The sequence below is a fragment of the Quercus lobata genome, chromosome 6, assembly GCF_001633185.2.
Source record: "Quercus lobata isolate SW786 chromosome 6, ValleyOak3.0 Primary Assembly, whole genome shotgun sequence".
In the NCBI taxonomy this organism is placed as follows: Eukaryota; Viridiplantae; Streptophyta; class Magnoliopsida; order Fagales; family Fagaceae; genus Quercus; species Quercus lobata.
This window is the reverse complement of record NC_044909.1, coordinates 20853030-20866015: the sequence shown is the minus strand read 5'-3', so window position 1 is coordinate 20866015 and position 12986 is coordinate 20853030. Positions and strand designations below refer to the sequence as shown.

Sequence of the window (12986 nt, the reverse complement as noted above, 5' to 3'; positions counted from 1 at the left end):
CAAATTAAAAAAAAAAAAGTTATTAATAGTGTTTATTGATTTTTAAGAAAATGACCATATTTTAGAACATCCCAAGATCAAATAAATCACACACCAAAAAAAAAAAGAAAAAAGAAAAAACCTAGAGGGAGTATCTTATATGTAGAATAGTGTTATTTGTGAAAACTACAAGATATAAAACTTAGAAGAAAGTTGGTATCAATCACTAAAATTGGATGAAAATTGTGACCAAGTAATATTAACACTCCATTTGTTTTGATAGAAAACTCTTTTTGGAAAACATAAACATATTCTTTTTCTTATCTTTGGTTACAATCATAAAAATGAGCTACAAAAAACATTTCTTGAGAGATAGTAGACTGTGGAGAGAGAGTGCAAGGGAAAAAGAGAGGCAATAATTACAATTTGAAGAGATATATATATATATATATATATATGTGTGTGTGTATATATATATGCATGTATATAAAAGTGATGGTTTGTTGAGTATATAACATATCGATAAACATTTTTTGTTCTTGCAGACAGTAAACATTTTTCATTCTCTATTAGGCTTGATTTTCCATTGACCACATAAAATATTTATCATTAACTTGTGTTTTCTTTTGCACCAACACCAGAAAATGCAAGGAAAAAAAATTGTCAAAACATACCCAACATAAATATGGGTTGATAATTGTCTGTCATTATTTGGCATAGTTTGTGAAATTCAGAATTAACTCAAGATTTATGAATGTTTGAGATTTTTTTTTTCTGAGAGTTATTCTAGAACTATTGAGGTTTAGCTCAAGATTTATTAACTCAAGATGAATGTTTGTGAGTTATTCTAGAACTATTGAGGTTTAACATATTTGGTTTTGTATGTATGATGAAAATAACCAAAAATAAATTCAAATCCAAATACTTTGGGGTGGGGTCAACGTTGATCAAACTCAATGATAAGTGAGAAAGTTTCAATGTTCATCAAACTCAAATTTTACAGTATAATTAAGGAGTAATGTTTTTTTAAAGCAAAATGGACTGTTGGACTCTTTCATCACCTAACCAATTTCATGTGAAATATGTAATTATTTCTTTAAAAAAATCGCAACAGACAAAAGAAATATTCAAGTAGGATGACTATAATGGAATTGAGGTGAATCAGATGATAAAGATGTCCTACTCCACCGGATTTCACTGAAATAAATATATAAAAAGTGAGATTATTTTAAATTGACACCGCCACAAATAAATACCATGTGGGAGTGAGAGGATAATATGAGTACATTAAAACCAGCAATAAATAAAGTGGGAAATGGTAACATGAACCCGAACAGAATGTTAATATTGTGGCTAAAGGTATGTATGTACTTGACCATTTCCTACGTTATCCTCTCTCTCTCTCTGACATCTCATTGTCTCATGTCTATGGATTATAATATCCTTGGTGGGTAGGAAGGAACAGGATCCAAAATTTCGAAACAATTCTCAAATCCCTTTAACCACCAACTTAACAAAGACAATTGGTAAAATTAAAAAGCAATAGCCAAATATTCAAAACAAGTTTTTTCATCTTTCTAATGTGAGAAAATATATAGGTTTGATAATAATAAAAAATTAATGAATTTTTTTGTGTGTGTATTGGTAATATAGATTTTTTTTTTTTTAAATGTAAAATTTAACGGGATGGTATAGAGATTTTGATTGTTATTATAATAATGAAAGTGTAGGATATAAATTCAAGCAATTAAAGAATAGATTTTAATTTTGTAAAAATGAAGTATATATATATTTTTATTTGGATTTTCGGAAAAGCAATTTGCTTATATTTGGCAATTGGCGCCCAAGTGGCCCTTCTTTTAGGGTTTTAGTGGAGAGCTGTAGCTATCATGCGCACCAGCTCACTTTTCTCCAAAGAGGCAAGGAAAGGAAAAGAACCCAAAATTCCTCTCTTTTATTTTTATTTATTTATATATATATATTGGGGTATAAATTGTAACGGGTAAGTATTACTGAAATAATTTATCAAAAAAAAAAAATTAACTGAAACATAGGATATATTTAGTAATGTTATTTAAGTATTGTAAAAATACATATAAAAAAAAATTATAAAAATATATGTTATATTATTTAAATAACGAAAACTATTAACTTAAACAACAAAACCAAATTAGTCCATACTCCTTCGTCTCTCCTATCCATTGTCAGCTGTATAAACCTATGTATGGTTTTGGTGCAATAGGCTTTTGTTACTTTGTGTACTGTAATGGCCCCCAAATACTTACAAGTATTAAAAAAAATAATGAAGTGGGTCCTACACGGAAACCAGGATTTGAGGCTGAGTTTTGTAGTGTGGGCACCAAAAATCAACCAAAAAACGTGGCTGATGACCCCCATTTCGTTTTCATCCCCCATTAATCCCACTCCTTTCTTTATTTGTTTCTTTATTAATTAATTGTTTAAGTTATTTTCACACAGAAAGAAAGAAAAAAAAAAAAAAAAAAAAAAGTAGTTTCACACACAAGCACAAGTACACAACTACTCTTATTATAGGACCACTCTCTTCAATGGTGACCAAAGACAGTTACAGTTACACACACACACACACACACACACACAAACACAGGGAGTTTAAAAGAAGTTTTAGAACCTAGTATATTTTAGAGCCCTTTTTATGATTTCTTCTTTCTCTTCCATGTGCTAAGTTTTGTTTTCTCTATTCTTCGCCTTTTTGTTGTTGTTGTTATTGTTGTTTTGCCTTTCTTTCTTTCTTTCTTTCCACTGTTTGACCTTTCAGTCTTTTGTCTGGGGCATGACAACACAAGCTTGAAACTTTAAAACAGCGTTGCTGTATTGGGAATCAGCTGCTTCTCTTACTGTTTTTGTCTATTGGATTGGTGTGGTTCTTCTTGGATCCAATTCTTAAGGTAAGGATTAAGAAAAGGTTTCTCTTTTATTTTATTATTATATTGTTTTTATTCTTTGCTTTGCAGCTTTTGCTGGGTGTTTTTTGTATTGTTTATTATTATTATTATTATTTTTTTGTGTGTAACTTTGTGGCTTTGTTGGATTATTTGCACTGATTTGTTTTTCTGGGTTTTAATATATTTCATTTTCTTTCATGGGTTTTACTTAAGAGGTGGCAGGTAGTTGATAAATTGAATCTTTTCCTCTGTTCTTCTTTCTCAGTTCTTGAAAAGATACACCTTTTCGCTTCTGTGAACAGTGAAGGAGGTATTCCTGAGTAGAGCTGAGCTGCTTTGATACCAAACTTTGTATGGAATTCGAGCCATTTACTGTGTGTGTGTGTGTGTGTTTTATGAAATTGTATTTTGTAAAAGTATGGATGATTCTCTCTTTATGTTCAAATATATGCATCTGAGGTTTGTACATCTGCAATTATTTCCACCAATGCTCTTCTTCCTTTGTTGTTTATTCCCCTCTCTTTAATGTACTTCTTATCTGCTATTAAAAGTTTAGATTTGTTTTATAACTCAATTTCACAATCATAAATCCTTACAAATCTAAACCTTTGTTTATCCTTATATATATAGATAGAGTTATCTTATTGATATCAATAAAATGAAATACTGTGTCCTAATTTGCCTTTTCTTTTCCATTTCTGGTTAGAAACAAATTTTAATAATATCCACAAAAGGGAAAGTTGGAACCTGGAACATGCTTGTTATTGCATATTATGTTCGTTTCTTGTCAAATAAATAAAAATTCCTTGGTTCATTGTTTTAGGTTATTTTTTGGAGGCCAGCATGTCAATCAAATGCTCCACTTTTGGATTTGTTAATAACTACCTGTCAAATGATTTGTGACAGCCTCTGTTGATTTTTATCTTTTAATTTTATTTTCCTAATTTTGCAGAATTTTGACAACTTTATAACCATTTCTGTTGCTTTCAGATTTCTTGTGAGGACCGTGGAAAATAGAGGTTTATATAATCTGGTGTACCGTCATTTTCATGATATCTAGTTGGAATCAGAGGATGGAAAGTAGAGTTATCTACTGTTGATGCGACTTTAGTCCATAGAAGCAGAAGATGGAAAATAGATTTGTCAATGCTCGTAAAGATGGCCAGCAAGAAGATTCATTGCATAACTTGAGCAAGACCAGAGAATTGAGTGGAGAAGAAAGTCTGAATTTTTCTGAGTCAAAATCAAAAAAGTTGGTGAGAAGAGTAAATTCGCCACATGCAATAATTTTAAATTTTAAGCAATCTCAAATTCGCAAAAGTTGCAATGAGAATTCTTTACTTCGAAGTACTCATGGATTGGACAGTAGGATTCCAAAGCATTTGGTAAGTATAGATGAAAAATATCTTCGTCGTTGCCTGGGATTGATTCATATCAGTGCATCAAAAGCAGCACGATGCAGTACATCTATGAATTTGAGCTCTCTGAAGATGAGCATTTTGTCTGACAGCTTAAATCCAGCTAAAATTGAAAATAGATATTCATGTGATTCGGCTAGGTTCATTTTTGAATGTCCGTTGGAATCTGGGACTGGGGGTGTAGCTGTAAGCCCTGCAGGACGATGGATTGTAGGTACAATTATGGGGAGCAAGAGTATGATGAACGTATTGAAGAGCCCGTTGTTTCATCAATTTGGTGCCTTAGATGGCAATGCCAACTTCACAAGATCGAATTTGAATGATATTAAAGGTTCGATATGCTATGATATTGTGGACTCTCCCAGTGGGTTAAGTATATCTTCACCACAGAAGACAAATAAGGAACCTCCATCTTTGGGAAGCCAGACAGATGGATCTGATAGGGCACATAAAAGGCGCGTTTCAATGTCTAGCACAAACTCTACATGTTCTGATCAGTCTTCTTCTTCTTCTGCTTCTGCCAGTGTTTCTCAGGGGATGCTCCAATGTACATGGAAGGGGGGGCTTCCTCATTTTGTATTCTCTGCAGATGATCAGAGGGAGATCTACCTAGCCAATGTGTGGAAGGTTGAGTCAACAGATGATAAGGCTGTAGACTATATGTACTCATTCCATTCAAAAAAGGGTGGCCAGAAGGACCTATCAATTTGTGATAATGAGTCACAACTTGTTGGTAAGATGAAGGTTTCTGCATCTTTCACCCTCTGCCCGGACAATTCCAAAATCATGGAGACTGAGTTTGTTTTGTATGGTGCTAATGAAAATTGTGACATAGAGACAAACACTTCAAAGCATAGTCTGAGGAAGAACAAGGGCTTGTCAAAGAAGGTTGCGGAAGCGTTCAAATTGAGTCATTTGTCTAAACAGAGAAATGTCTCCAAGTTTGGGGGATCTAGTGCCATACTGGAAAACTGTTCCTGGGACCCATCCTTAGATACAAGACGCAACCTTGATGCATTAGGTAGGGCCAAAAAGTTGGAAAATCATCTTCTGCCAAATTTTGAATTGGCTGCCATTGTTGTGAAAGACCACCTCCGTGACAAACGTCAGGAAGAAGTTGGGGGTTGGGGCTTGAAATTTCTCAAGAAATCAGGGCCTAGGCAAACAGTTGCTTCTCCAGAAGCATCGGTACATTGTGAAAGTTCTGGTCGAAATACTGGTGATTGCTCTACAAGTGTGGACATTCTAATCCCAGAGGGTCTTCATGGTGGGCCAATAACAAAAAATGGTGGCCCTTCCACTCTCACTGAAAGATGGAGATCTGGTGGACACTGTGACTGTGGTGGTTGGGATATTGGATGTCCTCTCACAATACTTAAAACTAGATCAACCAAAGATGAGATTTTGCCTGAAGTGGAGATAGAGGAGTGTAAGCCATTTGATATTTTTAAACAGGTGAGTCAATCTCCTTGTATTCTTTTCTTCTAGTACAATTAAGAATTGCAGATAGTATTGAGTATCACTAATGGCTTCAAGCTATAGCAACTATAGAGTTTGTTTTTGTCATACATCTTTACTAGAACTCTATATTCTGTTCTTCTCCACATAAGAAGTTATTTAATTCTCCTTCTGTCATGCTATTTTTCATATAAATAATTTTAACTAGTACAGTATTTAATTTTATTGTAGTTCTGTCGTATTCTACTGTACTGTGACTGAAAAAAGAAGTATGGCCAATTTCGCTGACTAGATCCGATGTTTGCCAAACTTAGTTCTTGTTCCTTCCATCATTTAATTGTGTCCCATAAATTTTTGCACTTGCAACCTAAGGTATTTTAGTTGTTATAGATAGATTTCAGAAATAATTTTCATACTAGTGTCTATTCACATAATGGGTTTTTGTCATATTTGTTGAACTTTCATGCAACCTCTCCTTCAAAATGCAGTGATATAACTGTGGCCAATCTTCAAATTTTCAGGGTTCACAGCACACAGCTCCCACATTGAGGATGGAAACTGTTCGTGATGGTTTATATTTTATTCATTTTCAACCTCCTCTATCAGCTTTGCAGTCTTTCTCGATCGCGGTGGCAATTATCCACATTCGGAGTCCCACACTCCGGCCCAAAAAATTGCAAGAGTTGAAGTAGCAAGATCCAGGATGGTGTTTATTTTGTAGTTGTAAACCTTACTGTGTTATAGCAGTAAGTCAAAATTTTAGTATTTACATATGAGTTGAGATGTTGATTATTGCATTTTATGGTTGCTAATTGCCCTAGATTCAGAGTGTTTTCATACTTTAGGTTAGTTGGTGCTGATTGGTTTATTTTATACTTTGATTCTTAGTTCAAACACTCCTGTAGTCTGCTCCTTTTTATCAAATGTACAAGTTATTGGTAAAGTGAATTTGGTTTGAAATCATCTTGATGACCATTAGCCTATAATGAGATTGGTGTACTCCATTGAACTAGGATCTTTCATGAAAAATAATGCCATGGTTTGTTGGACACTTGTTGAAAGTTTCGCAGCATGGACAGATGAGGACATGATACTTGTGGCAGACTCTTGTATGCATTTTGATTTAAGAAAGAAAAAAGAAAAAAAAGAAGAAGAGGTTTTCAGCTTCATTTTCCTAATGGCGCAGACTTAGAAGTTTATGTACTTTTGAGGGGAAAACCATGCTCTGTAGATATATGTTATTCTCTTAATTCAGTATCTGTGGTTCTTATGCATAGAAATAGACTCTCAAACATAAATATGTTTTAGTCTTATAAATTCACACACGAATACTTTTTTCCCTGTCTCAAAATTTTTTTTTTTTTTTTTTCCTTATATGAATTGCGATGTTTGACTCTCTACAAGTCATAGGTACAATTTGAAGATCATAATTTTTTGAATGAAATTGTGAGGATGCAATTTGAAGAGGATTATTTTCCCTCCTCTTTTACACAAGTGTTACAAAGAACTTACATGCGTCTGTTCAGCACTTCTAGTAAAGTGTTTTTTTGGAATTTCTTATTATGGGAGAGCCAACAGATCAAGTTGTCATTTTTGGGTTTATACTTATGCTGAATTTTTCTGTTTCTTTTTGTCAGAAGCTCATGGTTTAGTGAAATTATAGTTTTTTTTTACTGCTTGATCTGTTTGTGCACTTTTAGAGATCACTTGAACAAACATAGATGCAAGCATGGTATGTGTCATATAAATATATAGAAATTTGTACTATCATTTCTTAATGGAGGAAATTTTTGATTTCATATTTTTACTTTGTTTAGGAGAAACCATTGAACTTATTCCCCCCTTACCCCCCCCCCCCCCCCACCCTCAACTTGCTGTCGTTTCATGTACATAATGTGTTTACTGGGTTGAATTGACCATTTCTACTCTCCAACATGATTAGTCTTCATGGTGAGCTAAATTCTTCTTTTTTGACTGTTCAGCCATGTGGTAAGGTCCTAGCTAGTCCATTGAAAGAAAGAAAAGGAAAAGGAGAAAAATTATCGTCTTATGTTCTTCACCATCTAATAAGAAAAATGTGAAATGTTTCGGGTTTTTGATTTTAATTTTTTTTTTATGTAACTAGATGCTATTGACCTGAGAAGGAAATTATGAAGAAAAAGTTGCATGAGCTTAACATATTATGCTTAGAACGATGTTCAAGGTTCCATACCTACATCATATCCAACAGTTGTGTCTACACATACATGAGCATGTGTTGCACTTTGCTTAAATATGCAATATATTAGTATTCAAGCCCACTTTTATTGGTATATATTTGTATGTTTTTGCTAACTATTACTTAGTAATTGTTGTCCATATCATAAGATTATTGCTGGCTAATTCATTTTAGGCGGTGCTACTCAGAAGGAGGTCACAGCTTGTGGGTTACTTTCTAATAGAGATATCTACGAGGTTGTAACTGATATTCCATTTTATGTCGATTATTGACTTGAACATTCGTCCATAGCAAAGATAGTTATAAGTTTTTGTCCTTTGCTAGCTACTTCATTTTCATGTTTCAACATGGCAAGCAACTTTCGGACAGTTATGTTTTCTGTACATGCCATTCTGTATTTGTCCCACCTTTTCCTTTCATTTGTCTTTCTCATTCCAGCTCAATCTAAAAGCATGTTGATGGAGAACCAAGAAACTAGAAGGGAGGAAGCCCCAGAATTGTTGCTTTCAGAGCAGAAGATATCACTTGAAAGTTGCACAAGGTAGCTAAGCTTATCACTGTTTCTTGATGTTCTATGTGAAGTTTTATGAAAAAAGAAAAGGTAGACATTCATTAAACTTTAATTGAAAAAAGAAAAGGCATAATAATTTGAAATTCCTAAGTTTGTAACTTTTATAATATCCATATTTGGATGGTATAATAAACCTGATCAGTGTCCAACTGGATATTCTTGAGGCTATGCACCCAGCCATACTCATGAATAAAGTTGTAGCCATGAGGAGACAACTTAACATGACTAGCATTTGAGTGGTTAAATATCATTGTTCAAGAGGTAGCATCCTTGGATACATTGGTTGAGTTTATAAAAAAGTTCAAGAGTTTGCAGCAGCCTATATATATGTTTAGAACGGCAGTTTAGGACACTGTAGGTTAGTACTCTAAGTTGCATAGCAACATGATAAAAACTTTGTGGATGTCTTGATTTGGCTCTAAACCTATATAATTGTTTCTTGTTCCATTTCATAACGATATGGGCATAACCAAATTTCGATTTACTGAAGGATATATAAATTATGGTGAACCTCTATACCTTGTGGTTTGTAAAATAGTAAATGGCATGAAAGTAGATCATCTAATAGATAACTTCTTTTCTCTTCTGAAATATAGACTTTGCTTTAGTATCTGGAACACTTTCATCATGATGAGGTTTTTCAGCTGAAACTTGTCTATCAACGAAAATACGTACACTTAAATTAAATTAGTTTAGATGTTTCCGTGGATGTGCTACTGTTGTGAAAAACAGACCCAAAAAAGAAAAAGAAAAAAAAGAGTTAGCACCACCAGGCCACAGCTTGCTGCAGTCATGAACTTGTGATAACTACTTCACTACAAATGTCCCAACTTCTGAATTATTCATTGGATTCTTTAACTTCTTTATCTTTAAAAGAACTGTTGTAACCTCTTTTAGCTTGAGTATTTCCAATCAACAGTTCAATCACTAGGTATGACAGTCATTAGGATGTCAAATGAACAAGGGAGCATACCTAAAGGCAGTTGGGCTTGAACCTCCTCCTTAATCGTAGCTTCCAGACTTGACAACTGTGGTAAATGTATTTAAATTATTCAAATGATTCCTAGTATCAGTACCTTCTTTCACGTGTAGTTAACACAACTCTTTTTTCATGTACAATTGATTTGCAAGCAACTTTGACATATGTATACCTTTTCCACAATTATTGCGGTTTTATTTGATAAGTACTTTCCTTGCTGCACTAGGATATCTTTGATAATACTTTGCCAAAAGTGAGTTTTCTAGTCTAACGGCTTCATGGCCTTTTCAATCCTTGATGCACTAAGAGATCTTTGAACTTTTTCCCTCATGGATTGGACTTAATAGTTACCAAATCCTCATCAAAACTTATACCCTTCTCTTCTTGGTTTGATGCTTCCATGAAGTCACTGTCATTTAGATGCTTCCCTGAAGTCACTGCCATTTGGATTAGATATGTGATCTTGCTAAAACTTTAATTTTGCTGTGTTAAGTGGTCTGATCATGACTAATGAGAACAAGAAGGGAAAATTTGTAAGCTGCTTCCTTGATTTAATTATAAAATTCTCAAACCCTATAACCTATTTTTTTTTACCAGTATAGTTACCTTGATATATATATATTTTTTTTGGCTGACTTAGTTATCTTGATTATTTTGTAGTTTGTGATTGCGTATTGATTTTTGGCTGCGTTCTTGATTCATGGGAACCTCCTTTATTTATTTATCTTGGCTTAATTGTTACAGGCTGCTCCACTTGTGAAAACCTTGCACCTCTTGTACCTCATTTGTAAGGTTTGTTATGGTATGATATGATAGTGGTCACCACCAGGCTCACTTGCCTCCATTCAAAAGACTAACGAATGTACCTTTTACTGTGCTGTATGCTGGAATTATTTACCATAGAATTGATCCAAGGCGCATGGAACAATTAAGTGAATAGTGCCTAATGTTGGGTCATTTTCTACACCTCCGTAAGACTAGCTTAAGCCCTTTACTTTATGTAATGAGACATTAAACCTTATCATCATTGATGTATAGTATACCCTCTTCTTAGCTTCTATTCAAAAGTAGTCAATTCCTTGAATCAAACCCAAAGGAATGGATTGTAACCTACTTGCTCTGGTCTAGTTCCAACTCTCAATTAAGTAAAAATTGTCATAGCTTTCATATGGCAGCAGTTTAAAAGTTTGGAGAGAAACCTTTTCCATCAGAAAGTCAAATGATACTTCAAATTACAATTTGAAAGTACTCTATATGTATGAGAATGTACTTGAACATGATGAGGAACTTCATGATTAGTTTATTTTCTGGGTGCATAGTTGGGATGACTGGATTTTTTTTTTGGCATTATTGGTGAACCACAAGACTGAGGACTCAGATTAAAGCTGTATTATATATTCAATGAGCTAATTTTACTATTTCAGCTTTCACAGCAGCAAATACAAAAAAGTTTATGATAAAAGAGGCTTATTTAGAGAAGGATTCCCATCACAGAAACTGACTTGCACGTTGCTTTGTGGGGGTGGGTGTTTATGTCATAACCTTAAAATTTCAGTTGTTGATAGCTAGAAGGAAGTTGGCAACCATTTTCATAAATCTTTTACTTGGTGTAGAATTTGAACGTCTGCTCTATTGTTCTGCTTTAGTTTTTAATATTAATCTAGGGCATTGTGCATATGATTGAACTCTTTTTTAGTATTGATATAAAAAAAGTTGATAAATAATTTCCCCCCCCCTCGTTCCTTCCCCAACTTGCTATATAATTTTTATCGTTATAATTTATCATAAGTCTTAGGTTTAGGCGTATAGCCTCTTGGGCAACCTTTTTTTGCTCCCCTCTTTGCCACGTTATAATTTTCATAAGTAGCATTGTCAGTTGTCATTGCATCTAGGTATGTTTCTAGAGCTCTCTCTCTCTCTCTCTCTCTCTCTCTCTCTCATATAATTGCTTGAACCTTCTTATTCCACCACCATGACTCCCAAAAAAAAAAAAAACGAAGGACTCCTTTGTCAATCGCCTACGCCCTTTAGATTTTTAAAGTACGTCTTTAGCCTTCATTTCACATCTTATCAACATATTCATCTAAACAGAAAATTCTACTTGTCTACTTTAATCATTTTATCTTTAAACATGGCTCTTTTCACCCCCTTCTAACTCCACCACCTAATCATTGATTAGGTTACTTTGTAAAATACCTCATTTTTCCATCTTCTAACACAAATATCTTTTATGTTGATTGGTTACGCTATCTTCTGGCATCAGTTTACAATATTTACGTCTACTATTCACCTTTTAAGTAAGACGAAACCTATTTGGCTAATGTTTGTCTCACTTTTGGGGGTAAGTTACTGTAGTTCACTCTTTTCGAAACCAAATGGTTGTTAATATCGAATCAGACATTATTGCAAAGTCTTTTTTTTTTTTTTTTTTTTTGGTAATCTTGCAAAGTCTAGGATAGCATCTCCTAGTTTATTCCTCCATATCCTTAGCTTTCATGAACTCTTTCAAAGCCCCACTATTCTTTCCAACTTGACTATTCAGGACTCCCCAATAAAAATATTTTCCTCGTTTGGTAACCTTTGAATCAATTCATCCATGTCCTCTCTAAATTTTTGGATGATGGATTCGTCCAATCCTATTTGAGGAGTGTAACATTAATTATGTTAATAGTTTATTCTCCTAAGGCAAGTTTTATTAACATATTTCTATCCTCCATTTTCTAACATCATCAACTTCTTTTTTTAATACTTTTATATAATATTACCCTTATCTCGTTTCAATTTTTATCTTTTTTTTTAGCATACCATAATATACACTATCTTGTATGTTCAATTTCATAGATAGTGTTACATGTTTAATGTGATTTGACCATGATGTTTTTTTTTTTTTATTTTATTTTATAATTTGATAGTTATAATAATAAGGGTGGAGAATTTGAATTTTGATTATCTTAATAAAGAAGAGCTAACTGTGCCAGTGAGGTACATGACTCTTGTACCATAATATTGCCTATTAAATACTTTAAAATTATTAATATATTTTTCTTTCATTTACATTTGATTTTTAATTAGGGTATATAGACATTAACATACTTTTAAATAATTGCTAAATATTACAAAAATCCTAATATTTTTACAATTAATTCTTAGTAATTTAAATGTTATTTGGGGATTTAATGCCAAAAGACTTGTAACTCAATTGGTTGGACTTTTGGTTTTTTCAATGGAAATATCCAGGGTTCATATCCTCCAATCTTGTTGCAATTATCAAATTATATAAAAAAATATATTATAAGATGATTTTGTTATGATTAATTATGACATTATTTGGTAGCTATAATATTTTATTCAGTTTTATATGGATTAATTGATTGAAATTAAAATTAAAATATGAGTATTGTGGTTTTAGATTAATTTATTAATGTAGAAAGCCTCCATA

General features: G+C 33.1%; 1 protein-coding gene and 1 long non-coding RNA gene across 3 annotated transcripts; both read left to right on the top strand.

Annotated features, from left to right (window-relative positions):
- The first annotated feature begins 2494 nt into the window (after window positions 1-2494).
- On the top strand, window positions 2495-6742 carry LOC115994724. Of its 2 annotated transcripts, XM_031118953.1 has the most exons (4): window positions 2495-2906; window positions 3169-3254; window positions 3894-5776; window positions 6301-6742. In XM_031118953.1, the coding sequence occupies exons 3-4, from the start codon at window positions 4031-4033 to the stop codon at window positions 6469-6471; spliced, it is 1917 nt and encodes a 638-aa protein (XP_030974813.1). In that variant the 5' UTR covers window positions 2495-2906; window positions 3169-3254; window positions 3894-4030; the 3' UTR covers window positions 6472-6742. The 2 variants fall into 2 exon arrangements, with proteins under 2 accessions (XP_030974813.1, XP_030974814.1); XM_031118954.1 differs by lacking the exon at window positions 3169-3254.
- Window positions 6743-7649: 907 nt separating this feature from the next.
- LOC115994723 lies at window positions 7650-10865 on the top strand. Its single transcript, XR_004093265.1, has 2 exons — window positions 7650-8538; window positions 10292-10865. It is a non-coding gene; the product is annotated as an uncharacterized LOC115994723 (long non-coding RNA).
- The last annotated feature ends 2121 nt before the right edge of the window (window positions 10866-12986 follow it).

Coding starts and splice junctions, on each gene's coding strand:
- LOC115994724 (XM_031118954.1), top strand. CDS start 4,031: ATGGAAAATAGATTTGTCAATGCTCGTAAAGATGGCCAGCAAGAAGAT. Junction 5,777..6,300: donor CATTTGATATTTTTAAACAG/GTGAGTCAATCT, acceptor TCAAATTTTCAG/GGTTCACAGCACACAGCTCC.